This window comes from Pseudonaja textilis, chromosome 1, assembly GCF_049901715.1.
Source record: "Pseudonaja textilis isolate UNSWEBS1 chromosome 1, rPseTex1.2, whole genome shotgun sequence".
Lineage (NCBI taxonomy): Eukaryota > Metazoa > Chordata > Lepidosauria > Squamata > Elapidae > Pseudonaja > Pseudonaja textilis.
Window position 1 is genome coordinate 297,781,056 of NC_141990.1, and position 23,073 is coordinate 297,804,128.

Genomic DNA, 23,073 nt, shown 5'->3' on the forward strand with positions numbered 1-23,073 from the left:
CTCTAGAAACCACTGGCTTCCTCAACCCCAATGTAAGAACACGTAAAAATGTATAAATTATACCAACGTGTGCATAATGAAATTGTTAAATTTGATACATTTTCTACTTTTATGTTGCTAAAATAGCCATTAAATGTAGTGATTGTCTTAGGTTAAAGTGTTGGGGGACAAGAATTTAATTGTTGGAGAGAAAAACATATAAATACATTATAGGTCTTTTATATTTTCCTCTGAATACACTATAGCAGTTCTTAATAATCAGTCATTCCTTGTCAGTATCGCATCCTTAAACAATATTCCCAAAACTAAAGTGCATGCCTATTTGTAAGTGTGCCTTATTGAATTCAATGGACTATGCTCTAAAGTCTAAACCATCATAGGGCTGCTCCATTAGTTATAAAAAATGTAAAGCAACCAACTTTATATAGCAAAAAAAAAGTGTGAATCTTTCTTAGCTACATTTAATATCCGTTGCATTATAAACATTTTCCTACTATTCAGAAAATGCATGCACACACACATCTACAGACCTCTTTTCTAAAGTGTGATCTGTTTCAGAATTTTAAATACACCCGAACTTGAGGCTGTCTAAACATTTTGGAGCTACACTCTGACAGGATGGCATGTTGGAGAGAATTATTACCTCCTCAAGTTAGGGATATAGTTGTCAAGTCCCAAAGAAGATAACAATATAGATGATATACATAGATTTAGAGATAGATATAGAAGATGTAGATGTAGATAGATGATAGAGACAGAGACATTCACCTTCTGGCTGATAACACGTGTAGTGAGTAAGTCTCACTGTTACTGTTACTGTTACTGTCTTACTGTTTCCAGTTAATTAGTCCTACCATATTTAGATTGCCCAAATCCAAATGATTTTAAAGGAAATTCTAATAGCCATCCAGTTTTTTGCAGGCCAGATATGATACACCTAACTGAATATCAAAAAGTTGTATAATAGGAACCTCAGAGGAGATTAATTCAATTTATTGCATTAAAAATGGTAGTTTCTCCTCTCACCAACTGGAAACTCTGAAGAACAATCTCCTATTTTAAATTATCTTTTTGTTTATTGGGCCTGCATTTTACACCAACTTTTTATTGACACTTTATGCTAACTAAAAAAGAATACATTTTAGGAGAAACATAAACAATCCCTTCTCTGAGCTATTTGAAAAGTGTATGATAATTTGTAATATTTACAGTATGCTTTTATTGCAACACAACAATAGAGAAAATCACTGCTACGCCCATTTCATAGATAGGCAACTATGAAAAAAAAGCAGCTGATCAATCACTTAAGGATACAGTATGAGAGAACCTTATGGCAAATTTAGGCTTTTAGTGCTTGACTTCCAAGTGATGCATTCTATATTCTACTTCAGCTTTTGCCAACCTGGCATTTTGTGGATAGCTTGAGTTGCAACTCTTGGAATTGCCTATTCAGCTAAGAATCCCAGCAGTTGTAATTGTAATATTCTACGAAAGTGGCAATCTTGAGGAGGCAAGCCTTGTAATATTTATGCAACAGGAATAATCACATATGCTATCCATGTTTAGCTTTCTCCTCCATGCTGCATTGAGAGCCCAGGATGGGGTTGACTCCTTCCTATGACGTCATAGCTGAGTCTGTACTAAGATATAAAAGCCAGCCCCCGGGAGAGACCCCAGCTTTTGACTCAGCTCCTTTCAGTTGGTAGCTGTGTCTCTGAAAGCGTTCTGTTAGATAGCAATCACCAGAGATCGTCAGTGCTTTTTCCTCATTTCAAGCAGGGATCTGGGCAGCTGCTCTTCCAGGAGAGCAGGGCTCTCTCTCCTGCAATATTGGGAGCAGCGTTACAAGAGCTGTGTACAGGCAAGCTGGGCAGCATCTGCAGATCTCCCCCACACCTGTAGTTTGGAGGGATTATAAACATGATCGTCAAACTGATAAGAGCGCAAGCCAGCTGATCGTGTAGCTGGTTGCTGTGTTTTTCCCTTGCTGACTTCGCTCGGGGCTCGGTATAGCCTAAGAAGTGATTCTTCAATCTTGGAGCCTGTTTTCCTCTAGTCAGTGGCCATCTTGGATTCAAGCCTTCCACCATGAGGTGAGCAGCCATTTTGTAAGCCCGGGGGCCATTTATACCCTAAGGGGCTTAATAGAAAAATTTCTAAACAGCTTCTTTCCAACACAAGAACCTTTATTTTACAAACGGAGCAAGATAAGACTCTGGCAGAGCTTTCCCCTCCAGTGGAACAGTCTCTTAATCCCAATAGGAAAAAAAGACATAGGCAACGCACCCAATCAGTCCAGAGGGAGGTGGCTGCTAAAATCAAAGCTAAGGCTCTAGCCCCTAAGAATGCAACTCAGGCTGAATTGAGGGCAGAGAAGCGCAGACAGGCAGCTCTAGAGAGGCAGTTCAACAGAACTATTCAATAGAAGGGAGTGCAACTATAGCTTGTTTCAGGTGATACTCATGGGCCCCAACCAAGCCCTCCCAGGGGAGGGGAAGTTATCTATGAGCCTTTCCATCCTCCATCCTGGTCTCCTGAGGCTCTTGCTGTATAGTCAGATCCTCAGGATTTAAGCAGATCTGGGCCTTATTTCCAACAGGCTTCTGTGCCTTATGCTCCTCCCCCTCCCTCCAAGCCTTGAACCGCTCCTCAATCTAGGCCTGAAGCCACCTTCACCCCCACAGCAGTGGGCCTTCGGCCTCTACCTTTGAGCGTAGACCAAGGGATATCCAAGATGTAGTCTCATCAGCCATTAGACAGGGATTGGCTGAAGGCTTCAAGCAAATTCGTCAACCTCTGGAAAGGGTTCAGGCCCTTCTCCCTTCTCAATCTATAAGTTCCTTGCCTCATCATCCTGATTTACACAGGCCTCAGGACCTCAGGGTCCATTCTTCTCTACCAGAATGGGAGGAGGTTGATGGGGAAGGAAGGCCTTCACCATCTGAACACAGTTACTCCTCTCATTCAGAGTGTGAATAGGGTGAGATTTTTGACCAAAATCTTTCAGAGGAAGAGGGTTCTCGCCCAGAGCAGACATCCTCTGCATTGGTCTTCAAACCTACTCTTTTCAGGCCATTACTCAGCAAGGCCTTGGTCACTGCCAAGCTGTCACCAGAGGAAGTGGCTCCCGAGCCACAAGGAAATCCCTCTAGCCAAGGGGATTCGCTCTTCTTTAAGCCTGTAGTGCATGCAGAGGTTTTGCCTTCTCCCATTTTGTTCCTGGACAGGGTCAAGGAGCAGTACACTTCTCCTTCGGCAGGTCCTCGCCCATCTTCTCTAGATAAGCATTTCTACAATGTCAGCACAGCTCTGGACAATGCCCTGGCGGTGCCTTCCGTTGACATTCCGGTTCTGGCTTCGTTCTCATCTTCTGGCACTCCCACGGAGCCAGAAGATATCCTGAAACCGGATGATAAACGTTCCGAACAGACCCTCAAGCGCAATCACCAGGCTGCTGCATGGGCTGTTCGGCCTTCAACAGCAACATCCTTCTTCACCAGGGCATCCATACAGTGGCTGCGCCAACTCCAGAATAGATTGCCTTCTTCTGACCTTTGGTCTCACCAAGACCTTAGTAAGATTATCGCAATGGCGGAATTCACTGTGGATGCCACTCTCAATTCCGACAAATGTGCATCTATGGCCACGGCATCTTCTGTAGCAGCAAGAAGACTTTTATGGCTCCGAAATTGGCACACGGAGTCACGCCGAAAATGGAAGCTGACTTCAGTTCCTTTTGCAGGCGATATGCTTTTGGGCGATGCTCTGGAACCTTATCTCATCGAAATCAGAGATAAACGTAAAATTCTCTCTTCCTCTGGGAAGAAAGCCGACTATCGCCCTTCTCCTTATTGCCCTCCTGCCTTCCGAGCGGAGACCTCATCTCACTTTCCCCGCTCTCACAGGCCATACTCCCAACGCCAAGACCAACGGGTGGAAACATCTAGCAGGCAACAACCTTCTACTGGCAAACGGCCCTTTCGGGGGGTCGTTCCTTCTGTCACTCTAAGTAATCCCTAATTCTCCTCACCCATCGGAGGTCGCCTAGCCTTCTTTGTCTCCAAATGGGAGGAGTCAACGACGGACGCCTGGGTGCTCAGCACTATTAGGTCAGGGTTACAATTGGACTTCCTAACCCCACCCCACCCAAAATTTTTGATCTGTCCTTTGTCTCAGGACATTTCCAGGCAAGCCCTCATGAATCAGGCCATTCAGCACCTTCTTGAAATCAGGGCTATTCAACCTGTTCCCCCGTCTCAACGGAGACGTGGGCTTTACTCTCGCCTTTTCATCGTTCCCAAAGCCTCAGGGGGGTGGCGAGCCATCCTTGATCTAAAATTTCTCAACCAATTTGTAAAATAGAGGCGATTTAAAATGCAGACTCTGCATTCTATTTTAGAGAGCGTTCGGGAGGGCGACCTCCTCTCTTCCATTGATCTCACTGAGGCTTACCTCTACATCCCAATTCGGCCTCATCATAGCCAGTTTCTCCATTTCTGTTATCAGAATACCCATTACCAGTATCGAGCACTTCCCTTCGGCCTCTCATCGGCTCCAAGGGTCTTCACAAAGGTTCTGGCAGCATTGGTGGCATCTCTGCGTTCTATTCCAGTGAGGATCCAATGCTACCTGGATGACATTTTGATTCTTTCCTCTTCCATCCTTGTGGCCCATCGGGATCTACAATTACCCTGTCATGTCTCCAGAGCCACGGATTTTCCATCAACACCAAAAAGAGCCAGCTCTATCCTACAACCACATTGCAACACTTGGGAGCAGTCATCGATACCATGTCGTGCCAGGTTTTCCTGTCCCCAGCTTATGGAAAGAGCCTTGCAGAGATCATCAGCCAGATCCAGCAACATCAAATTGTCCCCCTGTCACTGCTGTCCAAACTTCTGGGGAAGATGGTTTCCTGTATTGGCATCGTCCCGTGGGCTTGGCTCCACTCCTGAGCCCTCCAATGGTTCCTGCTTCCCTAACAATGAGCAGGAACCAGCCACTCATTCATCAAGGTCCCACTCCCACCACAAATCCGGAGATCTCTCAATTGGTGGCATTCCCCGTCTATCTGGAGGGGACTCCTGTTCAGGGACCCAGACAGGCTAGTGATAACCACCGATGCCAGCCTCCTGGATTGGGGTTCCCATATGCAGGGCCAGATAGCTCAGGGCGTTTGGTCCAGATTGGAACAGGTCCTTCCCATAAATTGGCTAGAGCTCAGAGCCATTTTTCTGGCTCTCAAGCATTTCAGGCAATCAGTGACCGGCTCTTATGTTCTAGTCCTTATGGACAACACGGCCGCAAAGGCTCATGTCAACCGGCAAGTGGGGATGAGGTCCAAAGTCCTCATGAGAGGCTCTACGGTTGGGGTTATGGGCAGAGAAACACCTGTTATCGATCTCGGCGGACCACATATCCGGCGTCGACAATTCCCAGGCTGACTGGCTCAGCAGGAGCCTAGTCGACCAGGCAGAATGGCCCATTCCTCCATCTCTATTCAGGGATCTTTCCCTCAGATTCGGAACACCAGAGATGGATCTTTTCTCCACTCCTCAAAACACCCAAGTCACCAGATTCTTCACCAGGTTTCCTTGCCAGGGAGCGGAGGGGACCAATGCTCTTCGGTTCAGATGGCCCAAGGGTCTCCTCTACGCCTTTCCCCCACTTCCCATCATTCTGACAGTAATTCGGAAGATGTTGGAGGAACGAACAGAGCTCCTCCTCCTGGCACCCTATTGGCCAAGGAGGCCCCGGTTTGCGGATTTGGTCAACCTATCGGTGGCTTCTCCTTGGAGGATCCCTGCCCATCTAATCTCCCTTCACCAGGGGCCCCTGCTCCACCCAGAGCCCCAATGGTTCAAGCTGACCGTGTGGCACTTGAGCGGCAGCAGCTAGAGGAGGCAGATCTTCCAGAAAGGGTCATCCTCATTATCCTGGCTTCTCACAAACCTTCTATAAGGCGCATCTATGATGCCACCTGGAAGGCTTTTTCCCGGTGGTGCCTCAGGGAGGGTCTTTCTCCTGTTACAGCCCAGTTGGCAGAAGTTCTTAACTTCCTTCAGCATGGACTGGAAAAAGGTTTGGCCCCCAACACCTTACGCAGGCAGGTTGCGGCCCTCTCCTCAGTCCTTTCATGGGGTTTGCTTCCTTCCTTATCCCATCACACTTCAGTCAGAAGGTTTTTGAAAGGGGCTTCCAACCTGCACCCTCCGGTGGTTCATAGGTATCCTTCCTGGGACCTTCATTTGGTTCTTAATGCCCTTACAAAGCCCCCCTTTGAACCCCTTAGAACAGTGTCTCTCCGTTTCCTGACTCTGAAGGTAGTGTTCCTTGTTGCCATCACTTCTGCCAGGAGGGTTTCCGAGCTTGCTGCTCCTTCCATCAGACAGGACTTTTGTTCCTTTCACAATGATAGGGTTGTTCTTTGTCTGGACCCCTCATTTATTCCAAAGGTTAACACCTGGTTTCACAGGTCCCAGGACATTGTTCTGCCTGACTTCTGTCCTCTCCCGCACCATGACTTAGAGCGGCAGTGGCACACGCTAGACGTAAGAAGGGCTCTTAGAATATACATTAAGCGCACTTCCTCCTTCAGGTAGTTGGAAGCCATGTTTGTTTCCTTTTCCCCTTCTCACTCGGGGCATAAGGCCTCTTCTCCAACTATTAGCAGGTGGGTCAGGTCTTGCATTGAGCAGGCCTACAAAGCTACGGCCCTTCCAGTTCCCCAAGGTCTGACGGCACACTCTACCAGAAATGCAGCCACTTCTGCTGCCTGGGCGATCCAAGCATCCTTGGAGGAGATTTGTTGTGCAGCCACGTGGACATCCCCGTCTCCTTTCATCAGACACTACTGTCTGGATGCTTTTGCCTCGGTGACTGCAGCCTTCGGCAGATGGGTGCTTCAACGAGTGGTTCCACAGTCAGTGTGATGAGCCAGACGAGGACCCGCCCGTGGACATGCAAGCTTTGGTATGTCCCATCCTGGGCTCTCGATGCAGCATGGAGAATGGGCATTGGTAGAAGTTTCCGTGAACGGCCTTTCTATCTATGCTGCAAGAGAGCCCAGCCCCTCCCTTGATTCATCCGGAGAGGGTAAGACATATTTCTGTATTTATTTGGGGCTTTCAGAGACACCTTTCAGTCTGTCAAGTATCTTCGCCAAAGCTGGGGTCTCTCCCAGGGGCTGGCTTTTATATCTTAGTACAGACTCAGCTATGACATCATAGGAAGGAGTCAACCCCATCCTGGGCTCTCTCGCAGCATAGATCGAAAGGGCGTTCACGGTAACTTCTACCAATGCCCATTTGCTTTGTTTACTTTCATCTTTTCACTTTCTGTAAGATTTTAGACAATTAGATAGTTGGGTGAAGTATTTAGTCTCTTGTATTATGTAAAGCACCAGAACATGAAAAATTGTATTGTTTACTACTCTGTGCTGTGAGGGGCAGCATCCTTCAAGATTATTAAAAAGACATAAAATTGTTTCATAAGAGACTTGTAAGGAATAAAGCTGGGATTGTCAGATTGTAAAATAAGATACAGCCTGAGCACACAAAAGTCTATGCAATGTAGCTAAGATACATCTTCATATGCTTTAATCTTCAACTCCCCTGCCCTGAAGCTGCAAACGTTTATATAGAAATTATTTTCTATCCATCACTACTGAAACATTGATTCTGTAACTGGAACAAGTACCGTAAATATGGTCTGCAACAAAACACTACAGTAAATAGTAGGCATTTGGAGTGGCTGGACATGCCTATTCCCAGAAAATTCCATTCCATTTCAAACTTCAATTTTTATTTACTTTTCTCACTTTCTCTCTCTCCCAATCTCAGTCACCATATTCATTGATTGCTGCATGCTCAGTTATCATTGGACTCTTTGGGGGTATCTAATTTTCTCCTGTTCAGATTTTCCCCTGCAAAACAGTTCCAAGCAACTGCAGCAGTTGCGTTGTAAAATGACGCCAGATGAGTTCATTTTTACAGGACAAACAATTAGACCATCAAATGACGACATTAAAACTGCCCTAAATTCATCCTCTAACAATGGAGGTTTCCCTTCATTAGACAAGAAAAAAATATTCATGCAGAATAGCAGAAAAATCTTACCAAGTTATAAAATCAGACCCTTAGGTTATAAAATCAGACCCTTAGCACACTTATTAGAGAAGATGTCATAATTCCGTATTGAAAGGCTTACTTCTGAGTTGCTTAGTCATAATGAGAATATAAAGTTCTTCATTTTCAATTTATTCTGGCAACCCAAGAATCATACAGGTCTACTTAATAATCATACAATAACCTCCTGTACTTACCATCCTGTATAATTTATCTTCTAGGTCTTGATTAATTCTTTGTAAGGCTAGGTAGTTGTTTTGTATCCTAAAATAAAGAAGAAATCATGTAATTAGCATAATTTTTGCATTTTCACTTTGTACTTTTAAACTTTATTTTGTGTGAGCAGTTGCGACTCAGTTCCTATTTCTTTATATATGAGATAGGTACTTTATCTGTCATAAATCTGAAAGCAAGATGATGAAATGGCCCAGCTAAAACCTGGAAGACACAGAATCAAATCACCACTCAAATACGGAGCTTTCATTGGCCAATCTTGGGCTGAACACTATCTTTGAGTTTAGGCCTACCTCACAGGATAGCTGTAAGAGCAAAAGAGAAAAGGAAGAGAGAAACATACTGCATATATTATTTAGTTCCTGAGAGCAAAGTTAAGAATAAATCTGGAAACAATAAGAATCTGACCAAACAACTGCGGAACTTATTGTATCCTATTCCTCCCTGTGGTGCAAATTCAAAGGCTGTTATGAAATATTGGACAGTCAGCCTAAAATAAGTTGACCTAGATAAAGAATTGTGCCCTGGTGCATTGGTGCTTTTCACATTCTTTACCTTCATAGAAATTAAAGGGGGAGACCATGTCTATCAATAATTTTGATTCCTTGCAAATAAGAGGGACAAGCATTCTGAGAATAGCCCCTCTCTGATATTGATCAACTGTCCAGAACGAGGACATTTTCTCTTTCTATTCTGAGTTCCTTGTCCATCTGAAATCATCAAAAATGAGCAGGAGACACAAGTTCCAGGCCTGTCTATTAGGAAGTTTTTGGCAGAAGAGAAACAATAGTCATTGTTAATAATAGAGTATATCAATTTAGCCATAGTCTATCCACTGCAGGATGAAGGCCTTTTCTGCACATTTCCAATCAATTCAGTTCGGAGCTTTCTTTTTCCAATTGGGCCCACAATACTTGCTGATGTTATCAATCCATCTTGTTTTAAGGTCTCTTTCGTGGACACTTTTTATCAAGTGGGATCTATTCTGTGACTGCTTTGGTCCACCTGCCATTAGTTCTTCTTGCTAATGCCAACCCATTTCCATTGCAATTCTTTTACTCTCTTGATGATATTGTATACTTTTGTTTGTTCTCTAATCCATGTGCAGGTCTTTCTATCTTGTCTTGTAATGCCAAACATGTATCTTTCCATGACTCTCGTAGGTTTTATATTGACTGTGAGGATAATGTCCATGTTTCACTGGCATATGTTAGAGCAGGTAGCACACACTGATCAAAAACTTTTCTCTTCAGGCATAGGGAGCTAAGCATAGAAATTATGCTTAGCTTGCCAAGTGCCTGCCAACCACATTTAACACATCATTCAATTTTTATTGTATCTCCTTCTATTGAGATCCATTCGCCAAGGATATGTTGTGGTCTACTCCATCTAGTTCTTCTCCAGATATAATTTTTTTTCTTTCTTTGGCTCTTTTTCAAGTTTATTTTTTAAGTCAGATGGTTCTGCTGCTTTGTGCAGCTCTTGTATGTGTCTTTGTAACTCTTCTGGGCCTTGTGAGAAGAGAACATCACCGGCAAATCTTAAGTGATTTAAATAGGCACCATTGATTTTTATTCCATCTTTTGCCCAGTCCAGTTTGCAAAGTACTTCTTCAGGGAAGACTGAGAAAAGGCTAGATGATATTGTATTATCTATTATTATACACCTTGTTCTACGTTGATTGCCACTTTAAGATCATTAAGGCAAATTGCTGCCATTGTTTTTATATATTGATTGCAGTGAGTTTATCTAAATAGTGTCTATGCCTGCATTGAGCAATGCCTTAATTATTGCTTGCTCAGAATACTGAGTCAAACGCCCTTTCATAGTTAATGAAAGTCATGCAGCCATTGCACAGAGACATGGTGTACCCATTGTGCCATTCAATGACTTGCTGAACAACCTGGATGTGGTCCATTGTGCTGTAACAACTCCTGAACCCTGCCTGCTCCTTTGGGTGTGATTATTTAATGTTATCAATCTTATTTCATCTTAGTGAAAAAACTGTAGATGACTGAAAGAAGGCTTATTGGGCGATAGTTCTTTAAATAATATTGGGCCTTTCTTGTGTATAAGAATCATGTCAGTATTTTCCCATGCAACTGTGACCACCAGTTTTCAGCATTTCAACCGCAGAGCATATGCAAGGTAGAAAGACAGAAAATATCAGATCTCCACCAGTTTTTAGCCTAAGCACCTTCAGTACTATAAGGAGAGCTCCACTGATGTCTTATGAATTGCTGTTTTAGAATAAAGCAGTTTAATTTTGAATATAAATGTTTAAACCCTGATTAAATAGGGATGGAGGACTTTGACATGAAACCCAGGAGTATTTCTGTCAGTAAAAATACATTTGTTTGGATTTGTCACTACCCATCTTGCAAATCTGGATGAAAAATAATATAAATTGTTAATGATTTTATCATGAGAATTGCCAGCATCATATATAAAACTTGCAATATAGCTAACTTTCTGGCTGCAGGCAATTCCCTAGCATCTTTTTTGAGGCATCCAAACTGGATGGGAAGGAACATTTTGGGCTGATTTTTTTTTTAATTTTGAGGTAAGTATAATTGAAAGACTGAACTCTTGCAGAGGTTTAAAGAACACATTTTCTTAAATAACCCTTTTGATTTTCAATAGGAAGAAAAATTGGTCCATATAAGGTCAAAAGGAACCTACTAAGGAGTTAAAAAAAGACACAGATTAATATAAAAGAGACTAGGAAGAATTGTTGTGATGCTCTCCTTTCACAAATCCCTTGACAAATGGGCTGAAAACATTAGATATTTCACCTCTTTCAGCCCTCATTGGATTTTAAGTGTGGCCTCTGCTCACAAGGAAGCAAGGAGGACATGGATTTTAATAAGATCTCTTCAATATTTGACTGGGGTTAATAGACTCTTAAAAACCCTAATAGGAATTTCTCTGCTGTGGTTATATGGAGTTAATTTCGATGGAGTTTCTTTGAGACACTTTTCTCATCTCTTTCAGCAGCTGGGCTCAGTTTCTTTTTCCGAAATAAACATTCAACTGCCTCTCCTTCATTTCTCACAATCTCTCAATCAAATGAAGCGGCATACCATGATTTAGTGAATCAATATGTAACAGTACCTATCCTCGTAATGTGCTGCAAAGATTCCTATGTGTGCAATATGGGTAATTTGTCATAGGGACATTTTTCCCATCCCCTCTTGGCATTTACAGGTAAAAGACAGAGAAATATAGTATAAATTTTTATTAAGGTAACCTGGAGTTTCATACAAGTATAAATAAATAAATAAAACAATAAATTAAATAAAACCAGCAATTTACTTCTTACTTCTGATATTCAATCATTCATTCTTTTTGACAAATGGTGAAAAAAGGACCATTTTTAATTGTTTATTGAAGGCATAAGACGAACAGGATCAGATGAAAGATCTTTTTAAGTCCTGCATTTAGTTCTATTAGTAGTCAACCAATAACCCACAGACTAGAAAGGAAAATAACTTCCTTCCACAAATCTTAAAGTTGCCATGTTTGGGAACCTCTGGTCTAGTGGAATCCCTTATCAATTAGCTTTGTGCAATGACTCCAAGATCCAACATTATTAGAGAAAAAAAGAATTCCTATTTAATCGCACTACCTCATGAATAAGTTTTCATATATTGATCCTATCTCACCTTACTTGTCCCACCTCCCTACAACTTTAAATTTTGTAATTTTTCTTCATAGGGGAGGTGTTCCAATCCTTTAATCATTTTACTAGTGGGTTTAATTAATTTAATTTATGCCAACATGAACTTCCTTTCTTATTTTTAATGGGTATCAACATTCTTCACATTTCTGATAGTTCACTAAAATAAGACATGCAATTTACTTTCTGTAAGGTCAATGAATTCAGACACAAACCGTCTCAGCTTTTCAGTCACTTTTTCTAGTTCTTCCTGAGCACGTCTCAGTTCTACTTCAAGATATTGACGTGTAGAATCAAATTCAGTTTCAAGCATTTCCAGTTTGTGAGTTGTGTAAGAAAGACGCTTACAGAGTTCCCCCTTCTGTTCCTGTAGCGTGCTAGAAAGACAAAGAGCGCAACAGATTCACATCCCTTTAGAGACAGCCTAGTGTCAGATATGGTCACATGAATTATACAACTTATATAATGCAACAAATATTAGAATTTTATTATTATTCCTTGGTATTGAATTATAGTTGTCATCCTCTGGAGCAAAATTTCAGAAAGTGAAAATCATTACCAATATTTTGGCTTACTATATTTTGGCTTACAATGACTACCACTGGAGTATAATTCTCCAGTGCGTGAGCTTTAGACTTCTAGTGAATTAGCCTTTTAACTGAGAACTATTAATTGGAGATATAAATACATGGAACTAAGATCTTTTGCACAAATGAAACAAAAACTATGGGACCAAGTAAAAGTTCTTGCTATGGATTCAGAATTCAAGATTTCAAAGGCGATCCCACCAATTGGATGCCCACTGGATATTTAGGACTGAAATACCTACAGTTCACTGGTTGTTAGTACTGGGTGGTCTGTTTTGTTGCTTGGCCCCTATTTTATGTTTTGTGTTCTGTATTTATATATTGTAGGTGTTTAATGTTGTATGGTTTGGAAACATGTTGGTTTCTTATTTCCTTTTATATTTTATATGTCATCTAGAGTCATGCAGAGTTTGGCAGACTTATAAATCTTGTAAACAAATAAATAGTAGCTCCATGCTAGCTAAGATTGCAAGGAATAACAGAAAGTGAGAGAGACCATCTAGTTTTGGGGTATTCTTTATTTCCTATGCTGCTATAAAGAGTCATCGAATTCATCCTTTTAACCTCTTTATTTATTTTTTGGAGGTATGGGAAAAGGAAACCAAAATATTATCTCACTTTTATATATGGTACAGGTAGTCCTTGATGTATGGCTACAATTGAGCCCAAAATTTCTGCTGCTAAGCGAGACAGTTGTTTAAGTCATTTTATGACCTTTCTTACCATAGTTGTTAAGTGAATCACTGCAGTTGTTAAGTTACTAACAGGGTTGCTAGATGAATTTGGCTTTTCCATTGACCTTTCTTATCAAAGAGTTGCAAAAGGTGATCTCAGGACCATCATAAATATGATTCAATTGCAAGCAACTGAATTTTGATCACATGACCATGGAGAAGCTAAAACAATCATAAGTGTGAAAAATGGACATAAAACACTTTTTTCAGTGCCGTTGTAACTTTGAACATTGTCATTAAACAAACAGTTGTAAGCTAAGGATGACCTGTACCAGGATACTGACAAACCTTTCACTTAATGGAATTCAATAATAGGATAGAATAAGGAAGGAATGGGAAGACAGGAAAGGATTTAAGGACTTATTTCTATGAGAATGTGGTAACTCTTAGTACATGTTTTGGTAAAATCTCTTACAAAAACCGAACAAATTAGCTCAGTTACAGTTATTAAAATAATGTAGTTCATAATGTATTCAAACTAGAACTTATTATTTTAATAAAATCAATTTATAATTACAAAATATGATTTTGCGGGGGGGGATCACTCTGAACCCCCCAAAATGGGACGTAGAAACAGAATCTTTTCCATATATCCCTTTTGTAAATTGAACTGCGTGTACTGAAGTATGTTATGTCAGTTCTGGGTGAAGCCTGCAGGCTGAATCTACAAATGTATAATACAATGTTTTTTTAACTGTATAACTCCCGTGCTATTTTACATGCCAAACAACTACAGGTAGACTTCGACTTACGACCACAATTGAGCCCAAATTTTGGGTTGTTAAGTGAGACATTTGTTAAGTGAGTCTTTTCCCGTTTTATGACCTTTCTTGCCACAGTAGTGGCCTTACATATTCTAGGTGCTTGCTCATACCCCATCCCATAAATAGAATTAGTACCATGCCTATAAAGTTTCTTACTATTAGGCTTCTTTGTGTTAAAAGTCCTCAAATATAAGAGCTTTGGGGGGGGGGGTAGTTTAGTAAATTCAGGTGAGACCTGTCTTTTCAGCAGTGGCAAACCAGAAGCCTAAAAGAAGGACCTCCAAGAAGTCCAAAAGTAGGACAATAGCACAGTAGTTCCTTCTCACTGTCATTCATCAGTGATAGGAATGCAAAGAAAAACTGACTAATAGCCATTGAAACTTCAATTAATACGTCTAATCCTCTTTTGAACTTTCTGAGTTAGTAGCCATTACTCTTTCTTCTACAATCTTAAATATGTGCATTGGGTATAGAAATGTTTTTTGGCTTTGCCGGATTCAAAACTCCTGTCAATCAAGTTTCATTGGAAGGCATCATTCTATTCTTATCAAAACAACCCAACAGGTGAAAGTCTCTGTGTAATTTACAATAAAATACATTAAACAATGCAATTTGAATAAAAGCGTACACAATGAGCAAAAGGAAAAGTCCATTTGAATTACACAGCAGCAAAGTTTTAACTGTATAACTCCCGTGCTATTTTACATGCCAAACAACTACAGGTAGACTTCGACTTACGACCACAATTGAGCCCAAATTTTGGGTTGTTAAGTAAGACATTTGTTAAGTGAGTCTTGCCCCATTTTATGACCTTTCTTGCCACAATTGTTAAGTGAATCACTGCAATTGATAAGTTGTTAACCCGGTTGTTAAGTGAATCTGGCTTCCCTATTGACTCTGCTTGTCAGAAAATTACAAAAAATGATCACATGACAGCAATGGTCATAAGTATGAACCAGATGCCAAGCGCCTGAATTTTCATCACATGGATCATGGAGATGCTACAAAATGTGTAACTGAAAAATGGACATAAGTCACTTTTTTCAGGGCCGTTGTAACTTCATATGGTCAGTAAATGAACTGTTGTAAGTCGAGGACTACCTGTACACAACATTATTTTTGTAAGAATCAGCTTTTTTAATGGCACATATTTCTGTATATCTGAGTAACGTTCTGTACCAAAGCCGGGTCTTTTATGATATAAATAACATTAAAAAAACAGCACTATCCACTGAACACTACAGACTTTGTAATAGCCAGCCTTAGCTATTTTAACATTTGGAGAGGAAAACTGCATTTCATAAAAAACACCCCAGATTCCCTTCCTCTGCCTTCCAATAGAGAGAAAGGGCGTTGGTACTTACCTGATACGCCCGTTTTCTGTGAGCTGTGAAGAGCATCCAGAAGTGGGAGGTGCTTCAGTCTCTTCTGGAAAGGCTGGGCTTAAAACTCCGGGATGCTCCTCCTCCTCCATGGGACACCTCCCCACCGTTCCCCAGTTTTGCGAAGACTGAGTGCCAAAGTCCGGAACTCATCACCTAATCTAGATCCCTGACTGGAATGGAACCCCACCAGATGGAAAGAAATGGGCGGGGCTGGAAGCTCTTCACAGCTCACAGAGAACGGGCGTATCAGGTAAGTACCAACGCCCTTTCTCCCATGAGCTGTTCAGAACATCCAGAAGTGGGACACACCAAAGCTTGGCCTGTCCTTAGGGAGGGACTCTGTCTGGATCGAAATCCACTTCTAAACTCTGTGGACCCTCTGCAGGACTCTTCTGCCAAATGAAGCGTCTGATGAGGCATAGACATCAATTTTATAATTTCTGACAAAGGGTGATGGTGAAGCCCAAGTTGCCCCTCTGCAAATTTCGTCTATGGAAGCCCGTGTGGTTCATGCTGCTGATGTTACTGCACTCCTTGTTGAGTGGGCTGTAATGCCTTTAGGAACTGAGATGGATTGGCATTCGTAACTTTTAGTTATGGTGGCTCTCAAACATCTACCAATGGTCGTTGACGACACCTTGTGTCCTAAAGTGGATGGGCTGAAGGATAGGAATAGAGCCTCAGATTTTCGAAATGCCGCCATGCCGTCTAGATAGATGCTTAATGCCCTTCGAACGTCAAGTCGATGCCATTGATGCTCCAGTCTATGAGATGGTTTCGGACAAAAATTTGGAAGCACCAACTCCTACGCTCTGTGGAAGACTGAATTTACTTTAGGGGTGAATGATGGATCCAATCTAAGAACCACTCTGTCCGCATGAAACACGCACAGGTCCTTTCTCATCGACAATGCTGCCAATTCAGAAATCCTCCTTGCTGATGTGATCGCAATTAAGAAGACCACCTTATATGTCAGGGATTTGAGACTAGCGGTTCTTAAAGGCTCGAACTGGCCAGTTGTAAGTGCGGTTAACACCTTGTTGAGCTCCCAAGTGGGACAGCGGTGAATTACAGGAGGTTGTAAGTTTGCAGCACCCTTAAGAAAGCTGCAGACATGTGGATGGTGCGCTATGTAATGAAGGTCACCCCAGGATATCACCGAGGCTAAGGTCGCCACTTGTCTGCATAAAGTATTTGGAGATAGGCCCTTGGTCAACCCCTCCTGTAAAAAGGCCAATAATTGTCCTATTGATGGGGCGGTAGGGTCGATCTTGGACCCCCGGCACCAGCTACAGAAAGCGGACCACATGGCCTCATATATATGATTTGTTGAGGACCATCTGGATGCTTGTATGGTGGCAATGGCATCCTCTGAAATCTGTGGGGTCCTTAAATGGCTCCGCTCAACCTCCATACAGCTAGGCTGAGCCATTGTGGGTCCGGGTGAAGTACCGGCCCTTGTGAGAGGGAAACCCTCGACGGTGGAATTTTCCAAAGTTGTTCTCTCAACAGGTCCTGTAAGTCCGCGAACCACGTTCGCCTGGGCCAGTAAGGGGCGACCAATATCAATTCCACTCGTTCCTCCAATAACTTCTGGATCAGCCTGGGTATTACAGGGAGTGGAGGAAATGCATATAGAAATCTGGGAGGCCACTGACATCGCAGGGCGTTGACGGCCTCCGCCCCCTGAGTCAGGTACCTTGAAATATACCGGGGCAATTGGGCGTTGAGGGGAGAGGCAAACAGATCAATCACCGGTTGCCCAAACCTCCGCACTACTTCCTGGAACAAAGACGGGTGTAGGCACCACTCTGTCTGATTTATCATGGCCCTGCTGAGCCAGTCCACTTGTGTGTTTAAGGCCCCTGCTATGTGCTCTGCCTTGAGCGAAAACAGATTGGCCTCGGGCCACTTGAACAACCTGGCCATCTCCAACATCTGAAGTTTGGAGTGGGTACCCCTGTCTGTTTACGTGGGCCTTGGTTGTGATATTGTCTGTCAAGACCAGAACGTGGCGTGATTGGAAAAGGGGTAGAAAACTGCGAAGCGCCAGATGAACTGCTCGCAGCTCCAACAGGTTGATGCTTTGTGATTGTGCGGAAATAGTCCAACTTTCCAATGCAGTGTGGGATTGGAAGTGAGCTCCCCATCCTACCAGTCTGGCATTGGTTGTGACTGTTGCCCTGCAAGATTCCTTGAAAGGACACCCCTTGTTTATCATGTTTTCCGACCACCAGTGGAGCGATCGGAGAACATTGTGTGGTACCTTTATCCGGACGTTGGAAGTGGCTCTTCCGGATCACCGGAAAGGTAGCAGGAACCATTGCAGATCTCAAGAATGGAATTGAGCCCAGGGCACAATGGAAATACAAGAAATCAGTTTCCCTAACACTTGACACAGAACTGCCAGGGAAACCCTCTTGAAGGCTCTGATCTCTCTGGCCAAAGACTGGACACTATTCAACCTGTCTTGAGAGAGAAAAGCCTTGCCCTCCATGGTATCTATCACTGCCCCTAAATGAACTAACTTAGTTGAAGGTATCAAATGGCTTTTATCCCAATTTATGGAAAAGCCGTGACCTTGAAGGGTCTCCAGAGTAATCTTGGTATCCAAATTTGCTTGATGTCTGGAAGATGACAAAATTAAAATATCATCCAGATAACATTGTAAATGAATAGATTTGATCCTGAGGGAGGCAGCCAAAGCCGCCAGGACCTTGGTAAAAGTCCTAGGGGCAGAAGCCAGACCAAGTGGTATTCGTAGTGCCGATCACAATAGCAAAATCTAAGATATTTATAGTGAGCAGGTCTAATTGGTATATGTAGATAAGCCTCTGTCAGATCTATAGAGGTCAGGACATCGTTCTCTCTGATGCTGAGCAGAATGGACTGGAGAGTAGTCATCTTGAATTTTCAATAAACCAATGATCTGTTCAGATGTTTGAGGTCCAGAATTGCCCTCCAGCCCCCCGAACTCTTTGAGACCACAAACAATAGAGAGTAACAGCCTTGACCCCATTGTTCAGATGGGACCTCTCTAATGGTCCGAATATGCAGAAGATGATTGATAGCCTCCTGCATCAACGCTCTCTTAATGGGGTCCATGGACCTAGGGCTCCTAATGAAAAAGTTCGGGGGGGGGGGGAGGATTGAAACGCTAGCACCAAACCAAACCTAACAGAGTCCCTGACCCACGCATCAGAGGTGGAGCTGTCCCATTGATCAGCAAACAATTTTAGCCACCCTCCAATGGGAGCTGCTGTCAAGGACTCACTTGGGGCGACGAAAAAATCGCCCTCTGGTACCTCTGGAGTTTCTTCTGTTTTGGTCTCCCCGCTGACCTCTATCGGAAGATTCCGACCTATCCTGTCTAAACCTGGGCCTGTAGCCTGATGTTCTCTGCGCTCTGGGAACGTATGGGCCTTGATAGTAGGGCCTAAAGGAGCCTCTTCGAAATGACTGGGGCATTCTGTTTTCAGACCTCCAAAAAAGAGGGGGTTTTCTTGTTTCTATTCTCAATAAGAAGGGGCTCCAAGATACTGCCAAATCATTTATTCCCCAATATTGGGGCTGATGCCAGCTTGCATTTGTGCTTGGTATCCGTCTGCCAATGTCTGAGCCATAGCAGTCTCCGTGCTGATACGTGAGATGCTATGGCTCTAGACGAGAATTTGACTGCATTAAATGTGACATCGGCAGAGAATTCTGCTGCTTCAATAATCTTAGCAATGTCCTGGTGGGCTCTGACATTTGACGCTGGCAATATATCCCTCAAGTGGAAGAGCCATTGTAGGTAGGACTGTGTAAAAAAGGAGGCAGCTGTAGCTGCCCTAATGGCCCAGGCGTCAGAAACATGCACCCTACGGAGTGCCAACTCTGCTCTCTTTTCTTCTGGTCTCAGGGCTTCCTCGGCCTCGTTGGGAAAGGTTGAAGAAGAGGCCAGTGCCACAATGGGCTCATCCACATCCAGCGTTTTGAGAAAAATTGAAAACTCTGGTGCCAAATTATAATATTTTTTACCGTACCCTGTTGGGGCTGGGTAGGATGCTGCTGATGCCCATTTATTTTGTACTAATTCAGCAAACATACGAGGGACAGGAATAGTTTCTGCCTCATTAGCCGGTTGTGAGAATATTAGATCCTTGGATTCGTCCTGAGACCCTGTTGACAACGGATGAGGGCTTGATGTGCCTAGTTTAGCGGTATTCTTTGCTTTGAACAGTAAAGATTTAAAGAGGTGCGGATGAAAAAGGCCAGAAAAGGTTGGTTGGTCTGGAATGAGGCCTTCGTCATCCGACATTCCTTGTTCTAGTGGGTCAGCCTCTGACAACCCCAAGTCCATCGGATGAATCAACCCCACCTCCATGGGAACATCCTGGTCATCTAATTCCGCCTCCTCCCGAAGACCCTGGACTGGTATGTCAGGAATATTGGGGAATACCCGAGTTTGATGATGTCCCATATGCGCAAAGGATCGAGCAGACAGGGATCCCGCTTCCGAAATAGCCGAAAAGTGTCTGGTCCAGATGGATTGCTGAACTCCAGCCGCAATGCCCTTTTGTATGGCCATCTCCATCCATTGCCTCATTTCGATGGAAATAGTCTCAGGTAATCCCTCCTCCTGTCTTAAACCAGCGGCCGTAGGGGTGAAGGCTGCCTCTGGGATTTGTCGGGCAGTGCTCATTGGAGGAGATATGCCTATGGGAGGCTGTCCAGAAATAGCCTGTCTGGGCTGGGTGGATAAGTCCAAGGGCCCCAACAATGTACTTGGGCCCTGATCCGATGGTTGTGTCATAGCCATCTTGTCCGCCTCCCTGGCCCGTTTCTGCAACTGCCTTTCCAAGGCTTGGTGCCGTCTATGGGCATCCTTATCCGCCACCTTAGAAGCCTTTTTGGGGCCCACTGACTTATCTTGGGGCTTATTTGTCTTGGAGCGGAAGACATTGTCACCTTCCATTGTGGAGTTTTGATTCCGGGGTTCCGTTCCCGTCAGGGATCTAGATTAGGTAATGAGTTCCAGACTTTGGAACTCAGTCTTCGCAAAACTGGGGAACGGTGGGGAGGTGTCCCGTGGAGGAGGAGCATCCCGGAGTTTTAAGCCTAGCCTTTCCAGAAGAGACTGAAGCACCTCCCACTTCTGGATGCTCTGAACAGCTCATGGGAGAAGTTCAAAGCTGTAAACAGCACCATCCCTGAGAAATAGTGTTTCATATTTCATTATAAATCCAGTTTTCACCCCAAGCTTATTATTGCCAGAAATGGTAAATGAAATTGTTTCACAGACAAAATCACATCATTTCTTGGAAATTAGAATCGAGCCGATAACGTTGAATGTGTTTCACAGTTGGAAAATGCAAGATTGGGAATAATTGCTTCCCAAAGCCTATAATTAAATTTATACATTGCATTAGGATCCGTGGTGGTGCAGTGGTTAGAATGCAGTACTGCAGGCCCATTCTGCTGACTGCCAGCTGCCAGTAATTTGGCAATTCAAGTCCCACCAGCGCAAAGTTGACTTAGCCTTCCATCCTTCCGAGGTCGGTAAAATGAGGACCCAGATTTTGGGGAGCAATATGCTGAATCTGTAAACCACTTAGAGATGTCTAATAAAGCACTGTGAAATGGTATATAAGTCTAAGTACAATGTCATGATTTACTTAACCATAATTGGTTGACTAAGCCACAATTGGATTAGTTTGCACAATGTTCTATACCATTAACCATGCTTTAGTTGGACTGATTCACTGAATAAAACTAAATCCAACATTACGGCCTTAGAAAATAATTGCTAGTTAAAACAGACATTGTAGCAAATGCCAATGAACTTAAGATTTCCTTCTGAATAAATGTGTATGGCGTTTTACTTCACAAAAACTAAATTACCAATATGGCAGTTGATTGCTTCTTACATACAAATGGGATTTAAAACAAAATACTTTTATTGTGGATTGGCTCCAACTTAGATTTCCACCCTCTTTGTTCAATGAATCTGTATTTTTTATTTCTTTTCTTGAGTCAAGCAGCATTTGATAACAACTAAGTGTAATCAGCGCTCAATGGTGTAAGTTTGGGGGGGAGGAAGAGAAGGATAGAGCTTTTGCCTGTAACGTTTTCAAAGAATTGTACCTTTATAAACATTGTTATGACAGAATGTAGCCATTGCCTTACAAAAAAAATCAGTTGATGGTTTGGAAAAAGGTCAAAAAAAGGAAATGCAGGTTATCTACCTCTTCAAACACACATTTCTCTCTGCCTGTATTTTCAAGACAGACTGAACAAAAAGCCATTTTTCTTCCACTACTCAAGGTACTGCATGTTTTTTTGGTAAACTTTTTAGAAGAGGTTTGCCACTGCCTCCTTTCTAGGGCTGAGAGAAAGTGACCAGCCCAAGGTCACTGACCTGGCTCTGTGCCAAAGGCAGGACTAGAATTACCTGTACTTATAAATAGCTTCACAGAGAGATTTCCAGTGCACCTATTTAGGGATGTGAAATTGTTCTATTATGGAAAATGTGGCCTTGAATGGGCTGTATTAACTACTGAATAGAATAGAATAGAATAGAATAACAGAGTTGGAAGGGTCCTTGGAGGTCTTCTAGTCCAACCCCCTGCTTAGGCAGCAAACCCTACACCACTTCAGACAAATGGTTACCCAACATCTTTTTAAAAAATTCCAGTGTTGGAGCATTCACAACTTCTGGAGGCAAGTTGTTCCACTGATTAATTGTTCTAACTGTCAGGAAATTTCTCCTTAGTTTTAAGTTGCTTCTCTCCTTGATTAGTTTCCACCCATTGCTTCTTGTCCTACCCTCAGAAGCTTTGGAGAATAGCTTGACTCTCTCTTCTTTGTGCTAGCTCCTGAGATATTGGAAGACTGCTATCATGTCTCCTCTAATACTTTTTTTCCCATTAAACTAGACATACCCAATTCCAGCAACCATTCTTTATATGTTTAGCCTCTGGTCCCCTGATCATCTTTGTTGCTCTTCTCTGCACTCTTTCTAGAGTCTGTTTTACATCGTATTGGACTACACTAAGATTTTTGGGAATAATTAACTTCAAGGTCAAAGTAGCCTGTTTCAAAATCAGTTCTATTTCTGAACACTGGAACAGCCCTTTTTGAGAGAAATGCTCCATGATTATATATTAGACTCATAGCAACATTCATTATCTCCTGTTTTTCTCATGGGATTTTTTTTTTGCCTCCAAGTTGTTGTGTATCTAATATCTGACACTGGATATTGAGTGAGAGCTAGTTAAGAAATAGGTTAGGTTCTCCCACTCAAATGAAAGACTAGTTTAAGTGGCTAAGGGGGCATAGTCAGCCCTTCTCTACTTCTAAAAATATTGGCATCTCATTAGCTTTGATCCCTAGATAGAAATAGCTCAAGCTGCTAGCAATTGTTTTCTTTTTTTCCAAAATCTCTGCAGTAAGTGGAACAAGCCAAGCACATTTGACTTGTGGTGCAGTGGACAGGGAACACCAGGGAACGTAATCCAGAGCAGCAGAAATGAAGTCATCATCTCCCTATTGGGAGATCCTTTTTGCTTTGGCAAGTAGATGA

At 42.7% G+C, this 23,073-nt stretch overlaps 1 protein-coding gene across 4 annotated transcripts in view; it reads right to left on the minus strand.

The window, feature by feature from the left end:
• BEGAIN (brain enriched guanylate kinase associated) overlaps positions 1-23,073 on the minus strand; it is a 171,156-nt gene that overhangs the window by 69,927 nt on the left and 78,156 nt on the right. For all 4 annotated transcript variants that reach the window (XM_087922201.1, XM_087922202.1, XM_087922203.1 and 1 more), the window contains 2 exons: positions 12,255-12,416; positions 8,324-8,390 (listed from right to left, as the gene is read on the minus strand). In XM_087922201.1, coding sequence (XP_087778327.1) covers positions 8,324-8,390; positions 12,255-12,416 — 229 coding nt within the window. The remainder of the gene's footprint in view (positions 1-8,323; positions 8,391-12,254; positions 12,417-23,073) is intronic.